Consider the following 26,064-nt stretch of genomic DNA (forward strand, 5'->3'; position numbering starts at 1 on the left):
CCCATACCTAAGATAGTGCTTCCTCAATACATCAGGTAGTGCTCCCTTTATACCACAAAATGTGTTCAAGCAATACCTCAGAAAGTGTTCCCGCAATACCTCCGATAGTGCACCCTCAATACCTCAGAAAGTACTTCCTCAGTACCAAAGAAAGTGCTCCCTCAGTACCTCAGATAATGCTCCCTCAGTATGTCAGATAATGCTTCCTCAATATCTCAGAAAGTGCTCACTCAATACCTCAGATAGTTCTCACTCAATACCTTAGAAAGTGCTCCCTCAATACGTCAGATAGTGCACACTCTGTACTTCAGGCAGTGCTGCCTCACAACTCAGAAATTGCTCTTTCAATACGTCGGACAGTGCTTCCAAATACGTCAGAAAGTTCTCCCTCAGTACCTTAGATAATGCTTCCTCAATACCGCAGAAAATACTCGCTCAATATCACAGAAGGAGCTCCCCAAATACCTCAGATAGTGCTCCCTCAATACCTCAGTAATTGCTCCCTCAATACCACATAAAGTGCTCCCTCAATACCTCAGATATTGCTCCCACAATACCTCAGTAATTGCTCACTCAATACCTTAGAAAGTGCTCCCTCAATACGTCAGATTGTGCACACTCTACTTCAGGCAGTGCTTCCTCACAACTCCGAAATTGCTCTGTCAATACGTCGGACAGTGCTTCCTTAATACGTCAGAAAGTGCTCCCTCTGTAGCTCAGATAATGCTCCCTCAGTACCTCAGAGAGTGCTTCGTCAGAACCTCAGAAAGTGCTGCCTCAATACCTCAGATAGTGCTTCCTCAATACCTCAGAAAGTGCACCCTTAATACCTCAGAAAGTGCTTCTTCAGTACCACAGATAATGCTCCCTCAATACCTCAGAATGTGATCCCTCAATACCTCAGATAGTGCTCCCCATACCTTAGATAGTGCTCTCTCAGTTCCTCAGAGAGTGTTCCCTCAATACCTCAGATAGTGTTCCTCAATACCCCATATAGATCTCCTTCAAAACCTTAAAGAGTGCTCCCCCAGTACCTCAGGCAGTGCTTCCTCAATACCTCAGAAAGTGCTCCCTCAGTACCTCAGGCAGTGCTTCCTGAGTACCTCAGAAAGTGTCCCACAATACTTGAGTTATTGAAAACTCAGTACCTCACATAGTGCTTCCGCAATACCTCAGAAAGTGCTCCCTCAATACCTCAGATAGATACCTCTGATGGATCTCCCTCAATACCTCAGAAGGATCTCCCGCAATATCTCAAAAAGTGTTCCCTCAATACTTGAGATATTGCTCCCTCAGTACCTCACATAGTGCTTCCGCAATACCTCAGAAAGTACTCCCTCAGTACCTCAGGGAATGCTTCCTCAGTATATCAAATAGTGCTTCCTCAATACCTCAGATAGTACTTCCTCAGTACCTCAGATAGTGCTTGCTCACTACCACAGAAAGTACTCCCTCAGTACCTCAGAAAGTACTCCCTCAATAACTCAGATAGTGCTCCCTCAATACCTCAGATAGTGCACATCAGTACCTCAGAAAGTGCTTCCTCAGTACCTCAGGCAGTGCTTCCTCAATACCTCAGAAAGTGCTCCCTCAGTACCTCAGGCAGTGCTTCCTGAGTACCTCAGAAAGTGTCCCTCAATACTTGAGTTATTGAAAACTCAGTATCTCACATAGTGCTTCCGCAATACCTCAGAAAGTGCTCCCTCAATACCTCAGATAGATACCTCTGATGGAGCTCCCTCAATACCTCAGAAGGATCTCCCGCAATATCTCAAAAAGTGTTCCCTCAATACTTGAGATATTGCTCCCTCAGTACCTCACATAGTGCTTCCGCAATACCTCAGAAAGTACTCCCTCAGTACCTCAGGGAATGCTTCCTCAGTATATCAAATAGTGCTTCCTCAATACCTCAGATAGTACTTCCTCAGTACCTCAGATAGTGCTTGCTCACTACCACAGAAAGTACTCCCTCAGTACCTCAGAAAGTACTCCCTCAATAACTCAGATAGTGCTCCCTCAATACCTCAGATAGTGCACATCAGTACCTCAGAAAGTGCTTCCTCAGTACCAAAGAAAGTGTTCCCTCAGTACCTCAGATAATCCTCCCTCAGTACGTCAGATAATGCTCCCTCAGTACCTCAGATAGTGCTTCCTCCATACCTCAGAAAGTGCTCCCTCAATACCTCAGATAGTTCTCATTCAATACCTTACAAGGTGCTCGCTCAATACGTCAGATAGTGCACACTCTGTACTTCAGGCAGTGCTTCCTCACAACTCGGAAATTACTCTCTCAATATGTCGAATAGTGCTTCCTTAATAAGTCAGAAAGTGCTCCTACAGTACCCCAGATAGTGCTTCCACAATACCTCAGAAAATACTCGCTCAATACCTCAGAAGGCGCTCCCCCAATACATCTGATAGTGCTCCCTCAATACATCAGTTATTGCTGACTCACTACCTCAGAAAGTGCTCCCTCAATACCTCAGATAGTGCACCCGCAATACCTCAGAAAGTGTTTCCTCAGTACCACAGAAAGTGCTCCCTCAGTACCTCAGATAATGCTCCCTCAGTATGTCAGATAATGCTTCCTCAATATCTCAGAAAGTGCTCCCTCAATACCTCAGATAGTTCACACTCAATACCTTAGAAAGTGGTCCCTCAGTACCATGGATAGTGCTTCATCACTTCCTCCGATCGCGCTTCCTCAATACCTCAAAAAGTGCACCCTTAATACCTCAGAAGTGCTTCCTCAGTACCTCAGAAAGTGTGCTCCCTCAGTACCTCAGATAATGCTCCCTCAATAGCTCAGATAGTGCTTCCTCAATACCTAAGATAGTGGTCCCTCAATACCTTAGGCAGTGCTCCCTTTATACACAAAATGTGTTCACGTAATACCTCAGAAAGTGTTCCCGCAATTCCTCCGATAGTGCACCCTCAATACCTCAGAAAGTGCTTCCTCAGTACCAAAGAAAGTGCTCCCTCAGTACCTCAGATAATGCTCCCTCAGTATGTCAGATAATGCTTCCTCAATATCTCAGAAAGTACTCCCTCAATACCTCAGATAGTTCACACTCAATACCTTAGAAAGTGGTCCCTCAATACCTCAGATAATGCACACTCTGTACTTCAGGCAGTGCTTCCTCACAACTCAGAAATTGCTCCCTCAATATGTCGGACAGTGCTTCCTTAATACGTCAGAAAGTGCTCCCTCAGTACCTTAGATACTGCTTTCTCAACACCGCAGAAAATACTCGCTCAATACAACAGAAGGAGCTCCCCAAATACCTCAGATAGTGCTTCCTCAATACGTCAGTAATTACTCCCTCAATATCTCATAAATTGCTCCCTCAATTCATCAGATAATGCTCCCACAATACCTCAGATAGTGCTCCCTCAATACCTTTGCCAGCGCACCTTCAGTACCTCAGAAAATGCTCCAACAATACCTCAGATCGTACACCCTCAGTACCTCAGAAAGTGCTCTCTCACTACCTCAGAAAGTGCTCCCTCAATACCTCAGGTAGTGCACCCTCAACACCTCAGAAAATGCTCCCACAATACCTCAGATAGTGCACCCTCAATAACTCAGATAGTGCTTCCTACGTCCCTCAGAAGGTTCTCCCTCAATACCTCAGAGTGTGCTACCTCAATACTTTAGAAAATGCTCCCACAATACCTCAGTAAGTGATCCCTCAATACCTCAGATAGTGCTCACTCAATACCTCAGAAAGTGCTCCCTCAGTACTTCAGATAGTGCTCCCTCAATACCTCAGATAGTGCACCCTCAATACCTCAGAAAGTGCTTCCTCAGTACCACAGAAAGTGCTCCCTCAGTACCTCAGATAATGCTCCATCAGTATGTCAGATAATGCTCCCTCAGTACCTCAGGAAGTGCTCCCTTTATACCTCAGATAGTCCTTCCTCAGTACCTCAGATAGTTCTTGCTCAATTTCTCAGAAAGTACTCCCTCAGTACCTCATATAGTGCTTCCTCAGTACCTCAGATAGTGCTTCCTCAATACTTCAGAAAGTGCTCCCTCAATACCTCAGATAGTGCTTCCTCAGTATCTCAGATAGTTCTCGCTCAATACCACAGAATGTACTCCCTCAGTACCTTAGTAAGTCCTCCCTCAATACCTCAGATAGTGTTTCCTCAGTTCCTCCGATAGTGCACCCCCATTACCTCAGAAAGGGCTCTCTCAGTACCTCAGATACTACGTGTCTCATTACCTCAGTAAGTGCTCCCTCAATACCTCAGATTGTACTCCCTGAATACCTAAGCTAGTGCACTCTCTGTACTTCAGGCAGTGCTTCCTCAGTACTCAGACAGTGCTCCCTCAATAGCTCAGATAGTGCACAATCAGTACCTCAGACAGTGCTTCCTTAATACGTCGGACAGTGCTTCCTCAGTACGTCAGAAATTGCTCCCTCAGTACCTCAGATAGTACTTCCTCAATACCTCAGAAAATACTTGCTCCATACCTCAGAAGGTGCTCCCTCAATACCTCAGATAGTGCTCTCTCAATACCTCAGTAATTGCGCCCTCAATATCTCAGAAAGTGCTTCTCAATACCTCAGATACTGCACCATCAATACCTCAAAAAGTGCTTCCTCAGTACCACAGAAAGTGCTCCCTCAGTACCTCAGATAATGCTCCCTCAGTATGTCAGATGATTCTTCCTCAGTACCTCAGGTAGTGCTTCCTCAGTACCTCAGAAAGTGCTCCCTCAATAACTCAGAAAGTGCTTCCTCAGTACCTTAGAAAGCGCTCCCTCAGTATGTCAGATAATATTCCCTCAATACCTCAGATAGTGCTTCCTCACGATCTCAGAAAGCACTTCCTCAATACCTCAGATGGCACTCCCCCAATATCTCAGATCACGCTTCTTCAGATTCTCAAAAATTGCTCCTCCAATACCTCAGATAGCGCCTCCTCAATTCCTCAGAAAGTGCACCATTAATATCTCAGAAAGTGCTCCCTCAGTACCTCAGAAGGTGTTCCCACAGTACCTCAGAAAGTGCTCTCTCAATACCAAAGAAAGTGTTCCCTCAGTACCTCAGATAATCCTCCCTCAGTATGTCAGATAATGCTCCCTCATTACCTCAGATAGTGCTTCCTCAATACCTCAGATAGTTCTCACTCAATACCTTACAAAGTGCTCGGTCAATACGTCAGATAGTGCACACTCTGTACTTCAGGCAGAGCTTCCTCACAACGCAGAAATTGCTCCCTCAATATGTCGGACAGTGCTTCCTTAATACGTCAGGAAGTGCTCCCTCAGTACCTCAGACAATGCTTCCTCAATACCTCAGAAAATACACGCTCAATACCTCAGAAGGCGCTCCCCCAATACATCAGATAGTGTTCCCTCAATACCTCAGTAATTGCTCCCTCACCACCTCAGAAAGTGGTCCCTCAATACCTCAGAATGTGCACATTCAGTACCTCAGAAAGTGCTCCCTCTGTACCACAGATAATGCTCCCTCAATTGCTCAGATAGTGCTTCCTCAATACCTCAGAAGGTGCTCCCTCAATACCTCAGAATGTGCTCCCTCAATACCTCAGATAGTGCTCACACATACATAAGATAGTGCTCCCTCAATACCTCAGGTAGTGCTCCCTTCATACCACAAAAAGTGTTCACGCAAAACCTCAGAAAATGTTCCCGCAATACCTCCGATAGTGCACCCTCAATACCTCAGAAAGTGCTTCCTCAGTACCAAAGAAAGTGCTCCCTCAGTACCTCAGATAATGCTCCCTCAGTTGTCAGATATTGCTCCCTCAATACTTCAGATAGTGCTTCCTCAATACCTCAGAAAGTGCTCCCTCAATACCTCAGATAGTTCTCACTCAATACCTTACAAAGTGCTCGCTCAATACGTCAGATAGTGCACACTCTGTACTTCAGGCAGTGCTTCCTCACAACTCAGAAATTGCTCACTCAATATGTCGGAAAGTGCTTCCTGAATATGTCAGAAAGTGCTCCCTTACTCCCTCAGATAGTGCTTCCTTAATACCTCAGAAAATACTCGCTCAATAGCACAGAAGGCGCTCTCCAATTACGTCAGATAGTGCTCCCTCAATACCTCAGTTATTGCTCCCTCACTACCTCAGAAAGTGCTCCCTCAATACCTGAGGTAGTGTTCCCACAGTTCCTCAGATAGTGTTTCCTCAGTTCCTCAAATAGTGCTCCCTCAATACCTCAGAAAGAGCTTCTTCCATACCTCAGAAGGAGCACCCTCAATACCTCAGAGAGTGTTCCCTCAGTTCGTCAGGAAATGCTTGCTCAATACCTCAGAGAGTGCTCCATCAGTACCTCAGAGAGTCCTTCCTCAGCACATCCGATAGTGCTTTCCTTCCTACCTCAGAAAGTGCTCCCTCAATACCTGAGATATTGCACCCTCAGTACCTCAGATAGTGCTTCCTCAATACCTCAGTAAGTGCTCCCTCAATACCTGAGATATTGCATCCTCATTACCTCAGATGGTGCTTGCTCAATACCTCAGACAGTACAACCTCAGTATCTCAGATAGTGCTTCCTCAATACCTGAGAAAGTGCTACCTCAGTACCTCAGTGAGTGCTTCCTCAGCAAATCAAATAGGGCTTCCTCAATACCTCAGAAGGTGCTCCCTCAATACCTCAGATAGTGCTTCCTCAGTACCTCAGATACTGCACACCCAATACCTCAGAAAGGGCTACGTCAGTACCTCAGATAGTCCGTCCCTCATTACCTCAGAAAGTGCTCCCTCAATTCCTCAGATAGTGCTCCCTCAATACCTCAGATAATGCTCCCTCAATACCTTTGCCAGCGCACCTTCAGTACCTCTGAAAATGCTCCATCAATACGTCAGATGGTACACCCTCAGTACCTCAGAAAGTGCTCCACCACTACCTCAGAAAGTGCCCACTCAATACCTCAGATAGTGCTCCCTCAATACCTCAGAAATTGCTTCCTCAGTTCCACAGAAAGTGCTCCCTCAGTGCCTCAGATAACGCTCCCTCAGTATATCAGATAATGCTCCCTCAGTACCTCAGGAAGTGCTCCCTTTATACCTCTGATAGTACTTCCTCAGTACCTCAGATATTTCTTGCTCAATATCTCAGAAAGTACTCCCTCACTACCTCAGATAGTGCTTCCACAGTACCTCAGATAGTGCTTCCTCAATACCTCGGATATTGCTTCCTCAGTTCCTCCGAATTTGAACACCCATTACCTCAGAAAGGGCTCTCTCAGTACATCAGATACTACGTGTCTCATTACTTCAGTAAGTTCTCCCTCAATACCTCAGATTGTACTCCCTGACTACCTTTGCCAGCGCACCTTCAGTACCTCAGAAAATGCTCCAACAATTACTCAGATAGTACACCCTCAGTACCTCAGAAAGTGCTCCATCACTACAACAGAAAGTGCTCCCTCATCACCTCAGGTAGTGCACCCTCAATACTTCAGAAAGTGCTCACTCAGTACTTTAGATAATGCTGACTCAATACCTCAGAAAGTGCTCCCTCACTACCTAAGCTAGTGCACTCTCTGTACTTCAGGCAGTGCTTTCTCAGTACTCAGACAGTGCTCCTTCAATAGCTCAGATAGTGCACACTCAGTACCTCAGACAGTGCTTCCTTAATACATCGGACAGTGCTTCCTCAATACGTCAGAAAGTGCTCCCTCAGTACCTCAGATAGTACTTCCTCAATACCTTAGAAAATACTTGTTCCATACCTCAGAAGGAGCTCCCTCAATACCTCAGACAGTGATCCCTCAATACCTCAGTAATTGTTCCCTCAATACCTCTGAAAGTGCTCCCTCAATACCTCAGATAGTGCACCCTCAATACCCAAAAATTGCTTCCTCAGTACCACAGAAATGGTTCCCTCAGTTCCTCAGATAATGCTCCCTCAGTATGTCAGATAATTCTTCCTCAGTACCTCAGGTAGTGCTTCCTCAGTACCTCAGAAAGTGCTCCCTCAATACCTCAGATAGTGTTTCCTCACTATCTCAGAAAGCTCTTCCTCAATATGTCAGATAGCACTCCCTCAATATCTCAGATCACGCTTCTTCAGATCCCTAAAAATTGCTCCTCCAATACCTCAGATAGCGCTTCCTCAATACCTCAGTAAGTGTTCCCTCAATACCTCAGAAAGTGCTTCCTCAGTACCAAAGAAAGTGTTCCCTCAGTACCTCAGATAATGCTCCCTCAATACGTCAGATAATGCTCCCTCAGTAACTCAGATAATGCTTCGTCAATACCTCAGAAAGTGCTCCCTGAGCACCTCAGATAGTTCTCACTCAATACCTTGCAAAGTGCTCGCTCAATACGTCAGATAGTGCACACTCTGTACTTCAGGCAGAGCTTCCTCACAACTCAGAAATTGCTCCCTCAATATGTCGGACAGTGCATCCTTAATGCGTCAGAAAGTGCTCCCTCAGTACCTCAGATAGTGCTTCCTGAATACCTCAGAAAATACTCGCTCAATACCTCAGAGGGCGCTGCGCCAATACATCAGATAGTGTTCCCTCAATACCTCAGTAATTGCTCCCTCACTACCTCAGAAATTGGTCCCTCAATACCTCAGATAGTGCACCCGCAAGACCTCAGAAAGTGCTTCCTCAGTACCACAGAACGTGCTCCCTCAGTACCTCAGATCATGCTCCCTCAGTACCTTAGAGAGTGCTTCATCACTACCTCAGATAGCACTTCCTCAATACATCAAAACCTGCACCCTTAATACCTCAGAAGTGCTCCCTCAGTTCCTCAGAAAGTGGTCCCTCAGTACCACAGATAATGCTCCCTCAATAGCTCAGATAGTGCTTCCTCAATACCTCAGAAGGTGCTCCCTCAATACCTCAGATAGTGCTCCCCCATACCTAAGATCGTGCTCCCTCACTACCTAAGGAGTGCTCCTTTTATACCACAAAAAGTGTTCCCGCAATACCTCCGAAAATGTACCCTCAATACGTCAGAAAGTGCTTTCTCAGTACCACAGAAAGTGCTGCCTCAGTACCTCAGATAATGCTCCCTCAGTACCTTAGAGAGTGCTTCATCACTTCCTCCGATAGCGCTTCCTCAATACCTCAAAAAGTGCACCCTTAATACCTCAGAAGTGCTCCCTCAGTGCCTCAGAAAGTGTGCTCCCTCAGTACCTGAGATAATGCTCCCTCAGTATGTCAGATAATGCTTCCTCAATATCTCAGAAAGTGCTCACTCAATACCTCAGATACTTCACATTCAATACGTTAGAAAGTGCTCCCTCAATACGTCAGATAGTGCACACTCTGTACTTCAGGCAGTGCTTCCTCACAACACAGAAATTGCTCCCTCAATATGTCGGACAGTGCTTCCACAATACGTCAGAAAGTGCTCCCTCAGTAACTCAGATAATGCATCTTCAATACCGCAGAAAATACTCGCTCAATACCACAGAAGGAGCTCCCCAAATACCTTAGATAATGCTCCCTCAATACCTCAGTAATTGCTACCTCAATACCTCATAAATTGCTCCCTCAATACCACAGATAGTGCCCTCTCAATACGTCAGAAAGTGCTCCCTCAATTCCTCAGATAATGGTCCCTCAATACTTTAGATAGTGCTCCCTCAATACCTTTGCCAGCGCACCTTCAGTACCTCTGAAAATGCTCCATCAATACCTCAGATAGTACACCCTCAGTACCTCAGAAAGTGCTCCATCACTACCTCAGAAAGTGCTCCCTCAATACCTCAGGTAGTGCACCCTCAATACCTCAGAAAAAGCTCCCTCAAATACCTCAGATAGTGCACCCTCAATAACTCAGATAGTGCTTCCTCAGTCCCTCAGAAGGTTCTCCCTCAAGACCTCAGAAAGTGCTACCTCAATACTTTAGAAAATGCACCCACAATACCTCAGTAAGTGCTCCCTCAATACCTCAGATAGTGCTCACTCAATACCTCAGAAAGTTCTCCCTCAATACTTCAGATAGTGCACTCTCTGTACTTCAGACAGTGCTCCCTCAGTACCTCAGATAGTGCTCCCTAAATACCTCAGATAGTGCACCCTCAATACCTCAGAAAGTGCTTCCTCAGTACCACAGAAAGTGCTCCCTCAGTACCTCAGATAATGCTCCCTCAGTGTGTCAGATTAGGCCCCCTCAGTCCCTCAGATATTGCTTCCTCAATACCTCAGGAAGTGCTCCCTTTATACCTCAGATAGTACTTCCTCAGTACCTCAGATAATGTTTGCTCAATACCACAGACAGTACTCTCTCAGTACCTCAGAAAATACTCCCACAATACCGCAGATAGTTCTCCCTCAATACCTCAGATAGTGCACACACAATACCTCAGAAAGTGCTCCCTCAATACCTCAGATAATACTTCCTCAGTGCCTCAGATAGTGCTTGCTCAATACCACAGAAAGTACTCCCTCAGTGCCTCAGAAAGTACTCCCTCAATACCTCATTTAGAGCTTCCTCAGATCCTCAGATAGTGCACACACAATGCCTCAGAAATGGCTCCCTCAGTACCTCAGACAGTGCACCCTCAATAGCTCAGATAATGCTCCCGAATACCTCAAATAGAGCTCCCTCAATGCCTCAGAAAGTGCTTCCTCAGTACATCAGAAAATGCTCCCTCAGTATGTCAGATAATGCTTCCTCAGTACCTCAGATAGTGCTCGCTCAATACCACAGAAAGTACTCACTCAGTACCTCAGAAAGTACTCCCACAAGTCCTCAGATAGTGCTTGTTCAGTTCCTCTGATAGTGCACACACAATACCTCAGAAATGGCTCCCTCAGTACCTCAGATAGTGCACCATCAGTACCTCAGAAAATGCTCCCTCAATACCTCAAACAGTGCACCCTCAATAACTCAGATACTGCTTCCTCAGTAACTCAGATAGTGCTTGCTCAAAAAACAGAAAATACTCCCTCAGTACCTCAGATAGTGCTTCCTCAAAAACTCAGAAAATACTCACTCAATACCTCAGAAGGAGCTCCCCCAATACCTCAGATAGTGGTCTCTCAATACCTCAGAAAGAGCTTCTTCCATACCTCAGATAGATCTGCCTCAATACGTCAGAAAGTGCTCCCTCAGTACCTCAGATCGTGCTTCCTCAATGCCTCAGAAAGTACTCGCTCAATACCTCAGAAAGAGCTCACTCAATACCTCAGATAGTGCTCCCTCAATACCTCAGGAATTACTCCCTCAATACCTCAGACAATGCTCCCTCAATCCCTCAGATAGTGCACCCTCAATACTTCAGAAAGTGCTTCCTCAGTACCACAGAAAGTGCTCCCTCAGTACCTCAGATAATGCTTCCTCAGTACCTCAGGTAGTGCTTCCTCATACCTCAGATAGTGCTTCCTCACTACATCAGAAAACACTCCCTCCAAACCTCAGATAGTTCTCCCTCAATATCCCAGATCGCGCTTCCTCAATACCTCAGAAAGTGCACAACTAATACCTCAGAAACTAATCCCTCAGTACCTCAGATAGTGCTCCCTCAGTTCCATAGATAATTCTCCCTCAGTACCTCAGATAATGCTTCCTCAGTCCCTCAGGTAGTGCTTCCTCAGTACCTCAGGTAGTGCTTCCTCAATACCTCAGAAAGTGCTCCCTCAGTACCTCAAAAAGGGCTCCCTCAGTACCTCAAATAGTGCACCATCAGTATGTCTGATCATGCACCCTCAGTATCTCAGAAAATGCTCCCTTAATAACTCAGAAAAGGCTCTCTCAATACCTCACATAGTGCACCGTCAGTACGTCAGATAGTGCTTCCTAAGTACCTCAGAAGGTGCTCCAGCAGTACTGCAGAAAGTGCTCCCTCAATACCTCTGATAATGCTCCGAATTACCTCAGAAAGTGCTCACTCAATGCCTCAGAAACTGCTTCCTCAGTACCTAGATAGTGCTCCATCAACACCTCAGATAGTACTCCCTCAATACCTCAGGAAGTGCTCCCTCAATACCTCAGATAGTACTCCATCAATACTTCAGAAAGTGCTCCCTCAATACCTCAGATAGTTCTCACTCAATACCTTAGAAAGTGCTCCCTCAATACGTCAGATAGTGCACACTCTGTACTTCAGGCAGTGCTTCCTCACAACTCAGAAATTGCTCCCTCAATACGTCGGACAGTGCTTCCTTAATACATCAGAAACTGCTCCCTCAGTACCTCAGATAGTGCTCCCTCAATACCTCAAAGAGAGTTCCTTCCATACCTCAGAAAGTGCACCCTCACTACCTCAGAAAGTGTTCCCTCTATACCTCAGAGAGTGTCCCTCAATACCTCAGATAGATCTCCCTCAATACCTCAGAGAGTGCTCCCTCAGTACATCAGATAGTGCTCCCTCAATACCTGAGACATTGCTCCCACAGTAGCTCAGAACGTGTTTGCTCAATAACTCAGAAAGTGCTCCCTCCATACCTCAGATAGTGCTCCCTCAATACCTCAGATAATGCACACTCAGTACCTCAGAAATTGCTCCCTCAGTACCTCATATAATGATCCCTCAATATCTCAAAAAGTGCTCCCTCAATACCTCAGATAGTGCTCCCTCAGTACCTCAGATAGTGCTCCCTCAATACTTCAAAAAGAGATCCTTCCATACCTCAGAAAGTGCTCCCTCAATACCTCAGAAACTATCCCCTCAATACCTCAGAAAGTGTTCCTCAATACCTCAGATAGATCTCCCTCAATATCTCAGAGAGTGCTCGCTCAGTACCTCAGGTAGTGCTTCCTCAATACCTCAGAAAGTGCTCCCTCAGTACCTCAGAGAGTGCTTCCAAAGTACCTCAGATAGTGCCTCCTCTTTACCTCAGAAAATTCTCCCTCCAAATTTGAGATATTGCTCGCTCAGTAGCTCAAATAGTGTTTGTTCAATACCTCAGATAGTGCTCCCTCAATACCTCAAAATGAGCTCCTTCCATACCTCAGAAAGTGCTCCCTCAACATCTCAGAAAGTGTTCCTCAATACCTCAGATAGTGCACACTCAGCACCTCAGAGGGTGCTCCCTCAGTACCTCAGACAGTGCTTCCTCATTACCTCAGAAAGTACTCCCTCAATACCTGAGATATTGCTCCCTCAGTAGTTCAGATAGTACTTCCTCAATACCTCAGAAAGTGCTCCCTCAGTACGTCAGATAATGCTCCCACAGTATCTCAGTAAATGTTCCCTCAGTACCTCAGATAGTGCTTCCTCAGTACCTCAGATAGCGCTTCCTCAGTACCTCAGAAAGTGCTTCCTCAATACCTCAGATAGTGCTCCCTCAATACCTCAGATCACGCTTCTTCAGATCCTCAAAAAGTGCTCCCTCAATACCTCAGATTGCGCCTCCTCAATACCTCAGAAAGTGCACAATTAGTACCTCAGAAAGTGCTCCCTCAGTACCTCAGAATGTGCTCCCTCAGTACCTCAGATAATGCTCCCTCAAAACCTCAGATAGTGCTTCCTCAATACCTCAGAATGTATTCCCTCAATACCTCAGAATGTGTTCACTCAATACCTCCTTGCTCCCTATACCTTAGATAGCACTCCCTCAATACCTGAGAAAGTGCTCCCTCAATACCTCATATAATGCTCCCTCAATACCTCAGAATGTGTTCACTCAATACCTCCTTGCTCCCTATACCTTAGATAGCACTCCCTCAATACCTGAGAAAGTGCTCCCTCAATACCTCATATAATGCTCCCTCAATATCTCAGAAAGTGTTCACTCAATACCTCAGAAAGTGCACCTTCAGTACTTCAGAATATTGCTTCCTTAAAATCTCAGAAAGTGTTCACTCAATATCTCAGATTGTTATCCCTCCATACCTCAGATAATGCCTCCTCAATACCTCAGAAAGTGCTCCTTCAAAACCTGAGATATTGCTCCCTCAGTAGCTCAAATAGTGCTCCCTCAATATCTCAAGAAGAGCTCCTTTCATACCTCAGAAAGTGCTCCCTCAATACCTCAGAAAGTGTTCCCTCAATACCTCAGAGAGTGTTCCTCAATACCTCAGATAGATCTCGCTCAATACCTCAGAGGGTGCTCCCTCAGAACATCAGGTCGTGCCTCCTCAATACCTTAGAAGGTGCTCCGTCAGTACCTCAGAGAGTGCTTCCTCAGTACATCAGACAGTGCTTCCTCAATACCTCAGAAAGTGCTCCCTCAATACCTGAGATACTGCTCCCTCAGTAGCTCAGGTAGTGCTCCCTTCATACCTGAGACATTGCTCCGTCAGTACCTCACATAGTGCTTTCTCAATGCCACAGAAAGTGCTCCCTCAGTAACTCAGAGAATGCTTTCTCAGTTAATCAAATAGTGCTCCCTCAATACCTCAGAAAGTGCTCCCTCAATACCTCAGATATTACTTCCTCAGTACCTCAGATAATGCTTGCTCAATACCTCAGAAAGTACTCTCTCAGTACCTCTGAAAGTACTCCCTCAATACCTCAGAAAGGGCTCCCTCAGTACCTCAGATAGTACACCCTCAGTACCTCAGAAAATGCTCCCTCAATACCTCAGAAAAGGCTCCCTCAATACTTCACATAGTGCACCATCAGTACCTCAGATAGGGTTTCCTAAGTACCTCAGAAGTTGCTCCCGCAGTACTGCAGAATGTGTTCCCTCAATACCTCTGATAATGCTCCCTAATTACCTCAGAAGTGCTCACTCAATACCTGAGAAACTGCTTCCTCGGTACCGAGATAGTGCTCCATCAATACCACAGATAGTACTCCCTCAATACCTCAGAAAGTGCTCCCTCAGTACCTCAGATAGTGCTAACTCAATACCTCAGAACATGCTCCCACAGTACCTCAGACATTGCATCCTCAGTCCCTCAGATAGTGCACCCTCAATACGTCATAAAGTGCAGCCTCAGTACATCTGATACTGCTCCCTCACTACCTCAGAAATTACTCACTCAATACCTCAGAAAGTGCCCCCTCAATACCTCAGATATTGCACACTCTGTACTTCAGGCAGTGCATCCTCACAACTCAGACAGTGCTCCCTCAATACCTCAGATAGTGCACACTCAGTACCTCAGATAGTGCTCCATCAATACCTCAGATAGTGCACACTCAGTACCTCAGAAATTGCTCCCTCAGTACCTCAGACAGTGCTTCCTTAATACGTCAGAAAGTGCTCCCTTAATACCTCAGAAAGTGCTCCTCAGTACCTCAGATAGTGCTTCCTCAATACCTCAAAAAATACTCACTCAATACCTCAGAAGGTGTTCCCCAATACCTCAGATAGTACTCCCTCAATACCTCAGTGATTGCTCCCTCACTACCTCAGAAAGTCCTTCCTCAATACCTCAGATAGTGTACACGCAATACCTCAAAAAGTGCTTCCTCAGTCCCACAGAAAGTGCTCCCTCAGTACCTCAGATAATGTTCCCTCAGTATGTCAGATAGTGCTCCCTCAGTACCTCAGATAATGCTCCCTCAATACCTCAGATAATGCTCCCTCAATACCTCTGATAGTGCTTCCTCAATTCCTCAGAAAGTCCTCCCTCAATACCTCAGATATTGCTCCACCATACCTAACATAGTGCTCCCTCAAAACCTCATAAAGTGCTCTCTCAATACCTCATATAATGCTCCCTCAATATCTCAGAAAGTGCTCCCTCAATACCTCAGATAGTGCTCCCTCAGTACCTCAGAAAGTGTTCTCTCAGAACCTCAGATAGATCTCCCTCAATACCTCAGAGAGTGCTCCCTCAGTACCTCTGGTAGTGCTTCCTCAATACCTCAGATAGATCTCCCTCAGTACCTCAGAGAGTGCTCCCTCAGTCCCTCTGGTAGTGCTTCCTCAATACCTCAGATAGATCTCCCTCAGTACCTCAGAGAGTGCTTCCTCAGTACATCAGATAGTGCTTCCTCGATACCTCAGAAAGTGCTCCCTCAAAACCTGAGATATTGCTCCCTCAGTAGCTCAAAAAGTGCTTGCTCAATACCTCAGAAAGTGCGCCCTCAAAACCTGAGATATTGCTCCCTGAATACCTCAAAAAGAGCTCCTTCCATACCTCACAAAGTGCTCCCTCAATACCTCAGAAAGTGTTCCCTCAATAACTCAGATAATGTTCCTCAATACCTCAGATAGATCTACCTCAATACCTCAGTGGGTGCTCCCTCAGTACCACAGAGAGTGCTTCCTCAGTCCCTCAGATAGTGCTTCCTCAATACCTCAGAAAGAACTCCCTCAGTACCTCAGAAAGGGCTCCCTCAGTACCTCAGATAGTGCACCTTCAGTACCTCAGAAAATGCTCCCTCAATACCTCAGAAAAGGCTCTCTCAATAGCTCACATAGTGCACCGTCAATACCTCAGATAGTGCTTCCTAAGTACCTCAGAAGGTGCTCCAGCAGTACTGCAGAAAGTGCTCCCTCAATACCTCTGATAATACTCCCTCATTGCCTCAGAAAGTGCTCACTCAATACCTGAGAAACTGCTTCCTCAGTACCTAGATAGTGCTCCATCAATACCTCAGATAGTACTCCCTCAATACCTCAGAAAATGCTCCCTCAATACCTCAGATAGTGCTCACTCAATACCTCAGAAAGTGCACCCTCTATATGTCAGAACGTTCTCCCTCAGTACCTCAGATAGTGCTAACTCAGCACCTCAGATAGTGCTTCCTCAATACCTCAGAAAGTCCTCTCTCAATACGTCAGAAAGTGCTCCCTCAGTACATCTGATACTGCTCCCTCAATACCTCAGAAATTACTCGTTCAAGACCTCAGAAAGTGCCCCCTCAATACATCAGATAGTGCACACTCAGTACCTCATACAGTGCTGTTAGAAACGAAAATTGCTTCTTAATAATCGCTCTAGACAAATTCAGGAAAACAAAGTTTTATTAGCAAGTCTGCAGAGTTGGGCAGCCTTCTGAGTAAAAGGCGCGCTGAGGCTTACAAAGTTTCTCATTATATACAGTACAAGTCCCTCCCCTCCTTGGTTCTAACGAGCCATGAGGTTCACATTCTTAAAAACATCATTATTCTCCAACTTGCATCCTTATCACAAAGTCTGCAACAAATGTCTCCAGACCCTAGAGGTGTTATTTTTCTCTCCCTGTAGTCTTATCAGTCAAAGACTTATTCTTCTCTGTGCTGTAGCAGATGTCTCTGTATCAATCTGTAGCAGATGTCTCTCGAGTCGTTTCCCTGTCTTGCAGCCTTTATCAGTCAAGGACTCCTCCTTCCCTGTCTGTGTTTATGGTTTCATCAATCAAGGGCCTGCTTGTTTTACTCTGCTCACGAACTGCATGCACTATTTTAAACTATTCTAATTTTGAGTATACAAAATGTTTTAAGAAAGCAAAAGTCTAAGTTTTAGAAAAGGAGCAAAAGTTTTATCTTTTATTATAGATCAGTCTGTGGTCTAGGCACATCTTAAAGTTGCAAACCGAAATTACCTCTCACAATTCCACCCTTTTCTTTTTTTTTAAGATGTGCCTAGACCAAGATAAGCCCCCCCTTTCTTTAAGGGCCCGGGAAATCTTTGGACTTTCGCAGCAACATCACCTTAAGTTCCCGTGTCCCATGTTGTGGAACCACCACTGCCTGGAGTCGGGAAATATTTTTCTGAATTAGAAGCTGAATACAGGGGATTAGGCAGGGTAATACGAGAAGAAGAATCACAACCCCCCCAACCATCAGTAGCGCCGTGCGCCACCAACTACCACCTAGGAGACCATCCCACCATCCGATGCCACTAAGAGGACGCCAAGATTGTACTGGCACATGGGCCAATTTCCGAATTTCATCGGAAATTTCCAAAACCGCTTTACCATTATCGTCAATTTCTAGGCAGCAGTTAGTCAGGTTAAACTTCCCGCACACGCCCCCCTCCGAGGCCAACAGATAATCCAAGGCAAGTCGGTTTTGATATATAGCAGCCCTCATCTGATCCTGCTGCTTTGCCAGCAACTCCAGGGCCAGGGCAGTCCGGTTAGTAATAACCTCTACGACTGCTTGGAGCCTGATAATTCGATTTAACATATAGATAGGAGTACGATATCCCCATGATCCGTCCTGTGCCCATGTAGCCGGCCCGTAGTATTCAATAATCCGGGCCGGTGGCCACTCATTCCCCCAATCACCGACTTGGATACCTCTTGGCGACCTACGCAGGGAGTCAAAGAGTTTAATTCCCAAATCATCGCCTTCCTCCCGGGGTAATAGGAAGAATTCAGGTCGTATTAGACCCAGGAAGCATACTCCAGCCCATCCCATGGGGAGTTTGGAATATGCCTGATTACCGCATATCCAAAATAGGCCATCTGGGGCAGGCCCCCCCTGTTTCGCAACTTTATTCCACACCTCTTTTACCCCAGGAATGCCCTCATAAGGGCCGGAGCCGCTACAATTCCAAAACCGAGAGTCATCACCCAGCCTCACACAATTGCGGTTCTCCTGTTTTGCAATGTACCATGTGATATCCTTAGGCCACCAGACTTGTGTGGTTGCATTCAACACACTCTGACAGGGGCTGATACCCACCTCAATCTTCCCTTTCCCTTCAACACACAACTGGCCTTCCGGGCTGTTAGTCAGTCTCCACCTCTGTCCTTTTCTTTCGTTGACATGTGTCCAATTATACTGATGTAACTCCCATATATCTAAGCTATGACCAGACCACGGCCATTGTTCAGTCATATGCGGCCCCCCACAAACCCAGCAATTGCTAATATTTAACACGGTGGCTATCCTAGACGTAAGATCAATAAACAGGTTCTGTGTTACATCGGGAAGTTTGATCTCCTCTTCTACCTCCTTGTATATAGACGGCACCTTGGAGACAACGACCGTCCTTTGACGGTCCTGCTCTTTCTCTAACTTCCGTACAGTATTCTGTACTCTGGTCTCCCTGACTCTGTCCACATGTTCCTTGAGCAACATAGAGGGTAGGCCCCACTGCCCAGCTTTGTTAACACAGACCCAGCGGTCATTTTTGGGGCACCCACGGACCCTGCCACCGTATCCTTTATTATACACTTGATAATAGGGTTTTCCACCCTCCCAACATTCTTGCCGTGCATCCAAATCGTAACACCGATCGTCCACATGGGAGTGAGAAACAAATGATCCCGAGTAGATCCTACTCCCAAGCCTCACCGTAGTCCGACATTTGTCACATCTCCCCTTACCCTCCCCCACATACAAGAGAAAACTGATCAATATCCCCACCAATACAGTCCAAGTAGAGTTCATTATTGCTGTCTTTTCAGTTTTACCACCAACGGCTTGTCCCCTGGCTCGCATGTCCAAGTGCTCTCTCCTTCTGGCGGAACAGGTCCCTTTATCCTTGATGCGTGGACCCACCCTTTTTCTTTCGTCCGAACAGCTGCTTCAGTTGTTAACAGAACCAGGAATGGTCCTTCCCACCGCGGCTGGAGCTTTTCGGCCTTCCAGGTCTTAACAAGTACCCAATCTCCGGGCTCCACCTTATGCAGGAGGAAGTCGAGCGGTGGAGTCTGAGCCAGGAGACCTTTCCTCCGGAGTTCTGCAAAAGAACGGGATAAGGCCAGTAAATAGTTTCTGATAAATATATCTCCCCCTTGTAAAGTGGGACATCCGTCAACCTTACTCCAATATGGTAATCAGAACAGCATTTCATAGGGGGAAACCCCGACATCCCGGCGAGGTGCCGTACGAATCCTCAATAGGGCAATGGGCAGGCACTTCAGCCAAGGTAACTTAGTTTCTAACACCAGCTTAGTCAATTGGGTCTTGAGTGTGCCATTCATTCTCTCAACCCGACCCGAACTCTGAGGATGCCAGGGTGTGTGGAATTTCCATTGGATACCCAGGGCAGTACAGATCAAATGGTGTAGTTTAGAAATAAAATGTGTCCCGCAGTCTGAGTCGATAGATTCCATTATGCCATATCTCGGGATTATGTTCTCTAACAACAGTCGGGCCACGGTTGGTGCATCGTCTTTGGCAGTTGGGAAAGCCTCTATCCAGTGAGTGAAATGGTCTACTATTACGAGCAGATATTTCCATCGCTGCACTGGGGGTAATTCTGTGAAGTCGACTTGGATCCTCTGAAATGGCCTGATCGCGAGGGGCTGACCACCGACTGGCATAGAACGCATGGCTTTCTGGTTAATACGCCGGCAAGTGGGGCATCCGACTACCTCTTGTTGGGCTAATGTGTGTATCCCCCTACATACATAGTCTCTCAGGATCGTGTCGCACATGGCTTGCACCCCCCAGTGGGTCTGATGGTGTAATCGGTGCAGAATACCCCGGGTGATCTGTTTGTTCAGTACTTGTCTCCCATCAGGAACCGTCCACTTCCCGTTAGTATCTAGCCGGGCACCTAATTGATCCATTTTATCAATCTCCCCCTGGTTGAAGACGGGTTGTTTAGCGAGTCCTTCCCTCAACGGTATTAACGTTAACAATTGGACGGATTTTTCGACCGCTGCCCGCTTGGCCTCCTCATCTGCCAGCCGGTTTCCCACCGCTTCCGGTGTCAACCCCTTCTGGTGACCGGGTACATGGACTACTGCGAGTTCCGTAGGTAACGCCAGGGCTTCCAACGTTAGGCTGATCATTTGTTCGTGAGCTAACTCTTTTCCCCGGGAAGTTATCAATCCTCGCTCTTTCCAGATTTTCCCAAAAGTATGAACGATCCCGTATGCATACTTTGAGTCAGTATATATGGTTCCCACCTTCCCTTCCAACAACTTCAGGGCCCTATGGAGGGCGTACAACTCACAGGACTGGGCTGACCACTTCCCGGGCAGTCGTCCAGACTCGATCGTCTGTTTCGTTGCACCATCTATGACAGCATAGCCACTGTACCGTACCCCACTGATGCACCGGGAGGACCCGTCGATGTACAGTTCCTGTCCTTCACCCAGCGGGGCTTCCTGCAGGTCCTCTCGGCTCTTGGTCTGCAAGTCTACAAATTCCACACAATCATGCTCCTGTTCTCCATCTGCAGGACGTCCGTATAGAAACTGGGCTGGGTTGCAACTGAGATCTTTTGCAAAATTGAGATCGTCCCCGGTCATCAAAATCGTCTCATACTTCAGGATGCGAGAGTCTGTTAACCAGCGGTGTGCCTTCTGAGCCAGTATGGCACTAACCGAATGTGGGGAATATACTGTGATCCTTCCTCCAAAGGTAAGTTTTCGGGCCTCTTCCACTAACATTGCCGTAGCTGCCACTGCCTGTATACAGGTCGGCCATCCACATGACACAGGGTCTAACATTTTTGACAAAAATGCAACCGGCTGACGTTTCCCTGCCCGCAGCTGGGTAAGCACGCCCTGGGCAATTCCGCCGGCGCTATTGACATATAACTGGAACGGTTCCTTCAGGGTGGGTAAAGCCAATACCGGAGCTCGGATCAGTTTATTTTTAATAATATTAAATCGCTGCTCCTCCTCATCTGACCAGTCCACCTTTTGTACTTCTTGTCCCAGTTTGTCGTACAAGAATTTTACTAAAGTGGTGTAACTTTCAATCCATATCCGGCAATACCCTACTAGCCCCAGGAATTGTCTGATTTCCTTCTTCGTCCTGGGTATTGGCATACCCGTAATCCCTGATATTCGTTCTGGCGTGATACGGCGATGCCCCTTACTGACTTGATGGCCCAGATATCTTACTTCTTGCTCCACAAACTGGAGTTTTGTCCTGGAGACGCGTAGGCCCTGTTTCCCCAGGAAGTTCAGCAGGGCAACGGTGTCTGCCCGTACTTCCTCTTCTCTTGGTCCTGAGAGTAAGAGATCATCGACATATTGGAGCAATTGATTTTCCGCGTTACACCGAAATCCTCCTAAGATCTGCTCCAGTATTTGTCCAAACAAGTTGGGTGACTCCGTGAATCCCTGCGGCAAGACCGTCCACCTTAACTGTCGCTTTCGTCCTGTGAAGGGATTCTCCCATTCAAAGGCAAAAAGGTTCCGACTTTCTTCGTCAAGGGGGCAACTCCAGAAGGCATCCTTCAGATGTATTACGCTGAACCATTCGTGTTCGGGTGAAATTTTACTCATTAACGTGTAGGGATTGGGTACCACCGGGTACCTAGCCTGGACTACTTCATTCAACCCCCGCAAGTCTTGCACCAGCCTATATGTCCCATCCGACTTCCTCACAGGGAGTATTGGAGTATTGAAAGGGGACATACATTCCTCCAGTAGTCCATCTGTGATTAATCTGTCTATCACAGGTTGTAACCCCTCCCGTCCTTCCATAGCAATCGAGTACTGTTTCCTTCTCACAGGGCCTCTTCCTGGTAACATGGTGATTTGGAGAGGTTTGATGTTTAAACCCCCTCTGTTCCCTTCTCGGTACCATACTTCCGGGTCTATTTGTTGATCATCTTCTTCGGTGAGGGCGAACAACCTTACCACCATTTCCCCGTTACTTGGTACCGTTCCGATCCCTAGTTTGACCTGCAAGTCTCTTCCTAACAAATTAAACCCCGCCGATGGCAGTAGAAGGAGGTCTCGTTTAGTAGTTCTGTTTTCATATCCAATTTCCACGTCCTCCACCACTGGAACTTGTAATTTCTGTCCTCCAATTCCACATACCCCCATAACTTTTCCTCCTGTTCGGGTGCCGGGGGGTATTTGGATTATACTTGATCTTTCGGCTCCCGAGTCCACCATAAATGTGATCTCCGATCCTTGGGGTCCTACTTTCAAGTTTACCAGGGGTTCCTGTCTATAGTCCTTTTGCCCCAAGGGTAGGAACCCCCGACCTCCCTAATCTTCCTCCATCAGTGCGTACGACCGCACCTCCCGCTTGTAGCTGGGGCACTCCCGTTTAAAATGTCCCTCTTCATTACAGTAGTAACATCTGAGTATCCTCTTCGTTTCCCTGTCGCGGTCTCGCGTTCCTCCACTCTTCCTTTGTTCCGGCCATGGTTCTCTTTTCCTCTGCTCTTGCCACGACTCTCCCTTCTCCTGTTTCTGCCACGGCTCCCCCTTTTCCCTTCTTCCAGCTGTCATTTGTTGCACCGCTTGCATCATTATCTTTGTTGCCTTCTTTTGCTTCTCATCGTCCCTTCTCACAAACACCTTTTGCGCCTCCCGTAGTAGTTCACTTAGAGATTTACTATCCCAATCATCCATTTTCTCTAACTTCTTTCGTATGTCCGGCCAGGCTTTTGATACAAACTCTACCCGTATGAGTTGTTGCCCCACGTCCGTCTCAGGGTCCACCCCAGCGAACTGCTGCAAGTTCTTCCTAATCCTGTCTAGGAAGTCCGTAGGGGTTTCCTCCGGGTTTTGATGATTACCAAAAGCCTTGGTAAAATTGTGCCCCTTCGGGGCTGCGTGTCTTATTCCTTTTATCCAATATTCCCGCATGTCCCTCATGTTGCGCCGTCCTTCCTCCGTGTTCTTATTCCACTCGGGGTCGGTGAGGGGAAACTTCTGCTCCCCTCCTTCTCCCCCCTCTTTCTCCCAGACCAACAGCGCAGCTTGTCGTGTCATCTGTCGTTCCTGGCTAGAGAACAATGTTTTCATGATGGAATACATCTCTTCCCACGTGTAAGTATTCGGACCCAGGAACTGATCTAATTGTTCAGCCAGGCCCATGGGGTCCTCCAGTAGGCCCTTCATCTCCCTCCTGAAATTCCGTACTTCAGTACTCGTCAAGGGAACGTTCACATAGCCCGTGCCTCCTTCCTCGCCCCCCATGGGCACTTCCAGGAGTGGATTCATTAATGCAATTGAGGTAGGGTTTTGTCCGTGACCCCTTCCAGCTCGAGATCTGGTCTGCACCCCCGAGGTAGTCTGTGATTCCTCCCCATTTTCTTCCCCTTCCTCTGACTCGTCGTCACCCGGAGGAACATTTTGTGGGGCAGACGGGGTCACGTAGGGCGGCGGTAAGTGATCTAAAGGTTCCCATTTTTTTCTGCCTTCTCGAGTCTTCACTATTTTCCTGCATTTGGCAAGATATCGTAACCGGTAGCCAACAAAGGGCATAATCCCTTTCTTCCAGATTAACATCAGGTTTTGAATTGACATATAAAATGAGAGCTTGCCGGACCCAGTCTTCGTCAGTACCGAATCTAGGCCACCACACTGAGTCGCCCTGAATAGGTTTCTGGGACCACTTTTGACAGTATTTTACCATCTTCCTTTTAGATTTTCCTTTTCTCCCACCCTGATCCCAATTATTTAACATTTTTCCTAACGGACTATCGTCAGGTACCCCGGGGTATTTGTCATTGTCTCTGTTCAAGCCTACCTTTCCCTTACTCGCCTTGGATCCCTTATTTCCCATTGCCGAGGACTTCGTAATTTTCCCGTGATAATCTATCACAATTTGACCAATTCCCGGACCTTCAGTCCAGTGATCGCCCAGGTTCCTTTGCAGGCACTCCCGGTCTTTGGATTCCTGTGTCCTACGTCTCTGTGACACAGACCACAGGCACCCCGTAGGTACACGTTCCTCCTCAAACACGGTCTCTGCAAAATCCCTCACAGGCAAGCCCCGGTCTCTAGATACCTGAGTCCCACGTCTCTGTAGAAAAATCCACAGGCACCCCGTAGGTCCCCAGGCCTCCGGAAACACGGTCCCCGCAAGTTTTTTCTTACCTGGGTTCGGTGCACCAAAATTACTCGATCGTTAACCGTCCCCACTGCCTCGGCCACACCCCTCCTTTGTTTTCCTGAGCCTCCCGGATATCACTCGCTCAAGCCGCGCGGGGCGACAAGCAAGGAATCAGGGACTGCTGAAATCAGCAGGGTGCACCTTCTCCGATGTCCTTCCTCAGCTCCCCCCGCGGCCGGAGTGTTGATCCCGGACGACGAGCCCCCAAGTTGTTAGAAACGAAAATTGCTTCTTAATAATCGCTCTAGACAAATTCAGGAAAACAAAGTTTTATTAGCAAGTCTGCAGAGTTGGGCAGCCTTCTGAGTAAAAGGCGCGCTGAGGCTTACAAAGTTTCTCATTATATACAGTACAAGTCCCTCCCCTCCTTGGTTCTAACGAGCCATGAGGTTCACATTCTTAAAAACATCATTATTCTCCAACTTGCATCCTTATCACAAAGTCTGCAACAAATGTCTCCAGACCCTAGAGGTGTTATTTTTCTCTCCCTGTAGTCTTATCAGTCAAAGACTTATTCTTCTCTGTGCTGTAGCAGATGTCTCTGTATCAATCTGTAGCAGATGTCTCTCGAGTCGTTTCCCTGTCTTGCAGCCTTTATCAGTCAAGGACTCCTCCTTCCCTGTCTGTGTTTATGGTTTCATCAATCAAGGGCCTGCTTGTTTTACTCTGCTCACGAACTGCATGCACTATTTTAAACTATTCTAATTTTGAGTATACAAAATGTTTTAAGAAAACAAAAGTCTAAGTTTTAGAAAAGGAGCAAAAGTTTTATCTTTTATTATAGATCAGTCTGTGGTCTAGGCACATCTTAAAGTTGCAAACCGAAATTACCTCTCACAGTGCTTCCTCAGTACCTCATATAAAGCTCCCTCAATAGCTCAGATAGTGCTTCCTCAACACCCAAATAGTGCTCCCTCACTACCTCAGAACACGCTCCCTCAGTTCCTCAAATAGTCCTCCCTCAGTACTCACATGGTGCTTCCTCGTTACCTCAGATAGTACTCTCTCAATACCTCAGAAAGCAGTTGTGCAATACCTCAGAAGGAGTACCGTCAATACCTCAGACAGTGCTCCCTCAATACCTCAGATAGTGCACACTCATTACCTCAGAAAGTCGCCCCTCAGTACCTCAAATAGTGCTCCCTCAATACCTCAGAAAGTACTCGCTCAATTCCTCAGATAGTGCACACTCAGGACCACAGAAAGTGCTCTCTCAAACCTCAGAAAGTGCTCCCTCAGTACCTCAGGTAGTGCTTCCTTAATACCTCAGAAAGTGCTCCCTCAGTACCTCAGAGAGATTTTCCTCATTACATCAGATAGTGCTTGCTCAATACCTCAGATTGTGCTCCCTGAATACCTCAGATAGTGCTTCCTCAAATCCTCAGAAATTGCTCCCTCAATACCTCAGATAGTGCTTCCTCAATACCTCAGAAAGTGCACCCTTAATATCTCAAAAAGTGCTCCCTCAGTAGCTCAGAATGTGCTCCCTCAGTACCTCAGAATGTGCTCC

At 46.7% G+C, this 26,064-nt stretch overlaps 1 protein-coding gene across 2 annotated transcripts; it reads right to left on the reverse strand.

Moving 5' to 3' along the window:
- Positions 1-16,805: 16,805 nt before the first annotated feature.
- On the reverse strand, positions 16,806-25,384 carry LOC140476627 (endogenous retrovirus group 3 member 1 Env polyprotein-like). 2 transcript variants are annotated; one of them, XM_072569519.1, is made up of 2 exons: positions 24,539-25,384; positions 16,806-19,473 (listed from the first exon to the last, which is right to left on the reverse strand). In XM_072569519.1, exon 2 carries the CDS (start codon positions 19,230-19,232, stop codon positions 17,451-17,453), a length of 1,782 nt encoding a protein of 593 aa, XP_072425620.1. In that variant the 5' UTR covers positions 19,233-19,473; positions 24,539-25,384; the 3' UTR covers positions 16,806-17,450. The 2 variants fall into 2 exon arrangements, with proteins under 2 accessions (XP_072425620.1, XP_072425621.1); XM_072569520.1 differs by lacking the exon at positions 24,539-25,384 and adding an exon at positions 24,450-24,530.
- Positions 25,385-26,064: the final 680 nt, after the last annotated feature.

The sequence above is a fragment of the Chiloscyllium punctatum genome, chromosome 4, assembly GCF_047496795.1.
Source record: "Chiloscyllium punctatum isolate Juve2018m chromosome 4, sChiPun1.3, whole genome shotgun sequence".
Classification (NCBI taxonomy): Eukaryota; Metazoa; Chordata; class Chondrichthyes; order Orectolobiformes; family Hemiscylliidae; genus Chiloscyllium; species Chiloscyllium punctatum.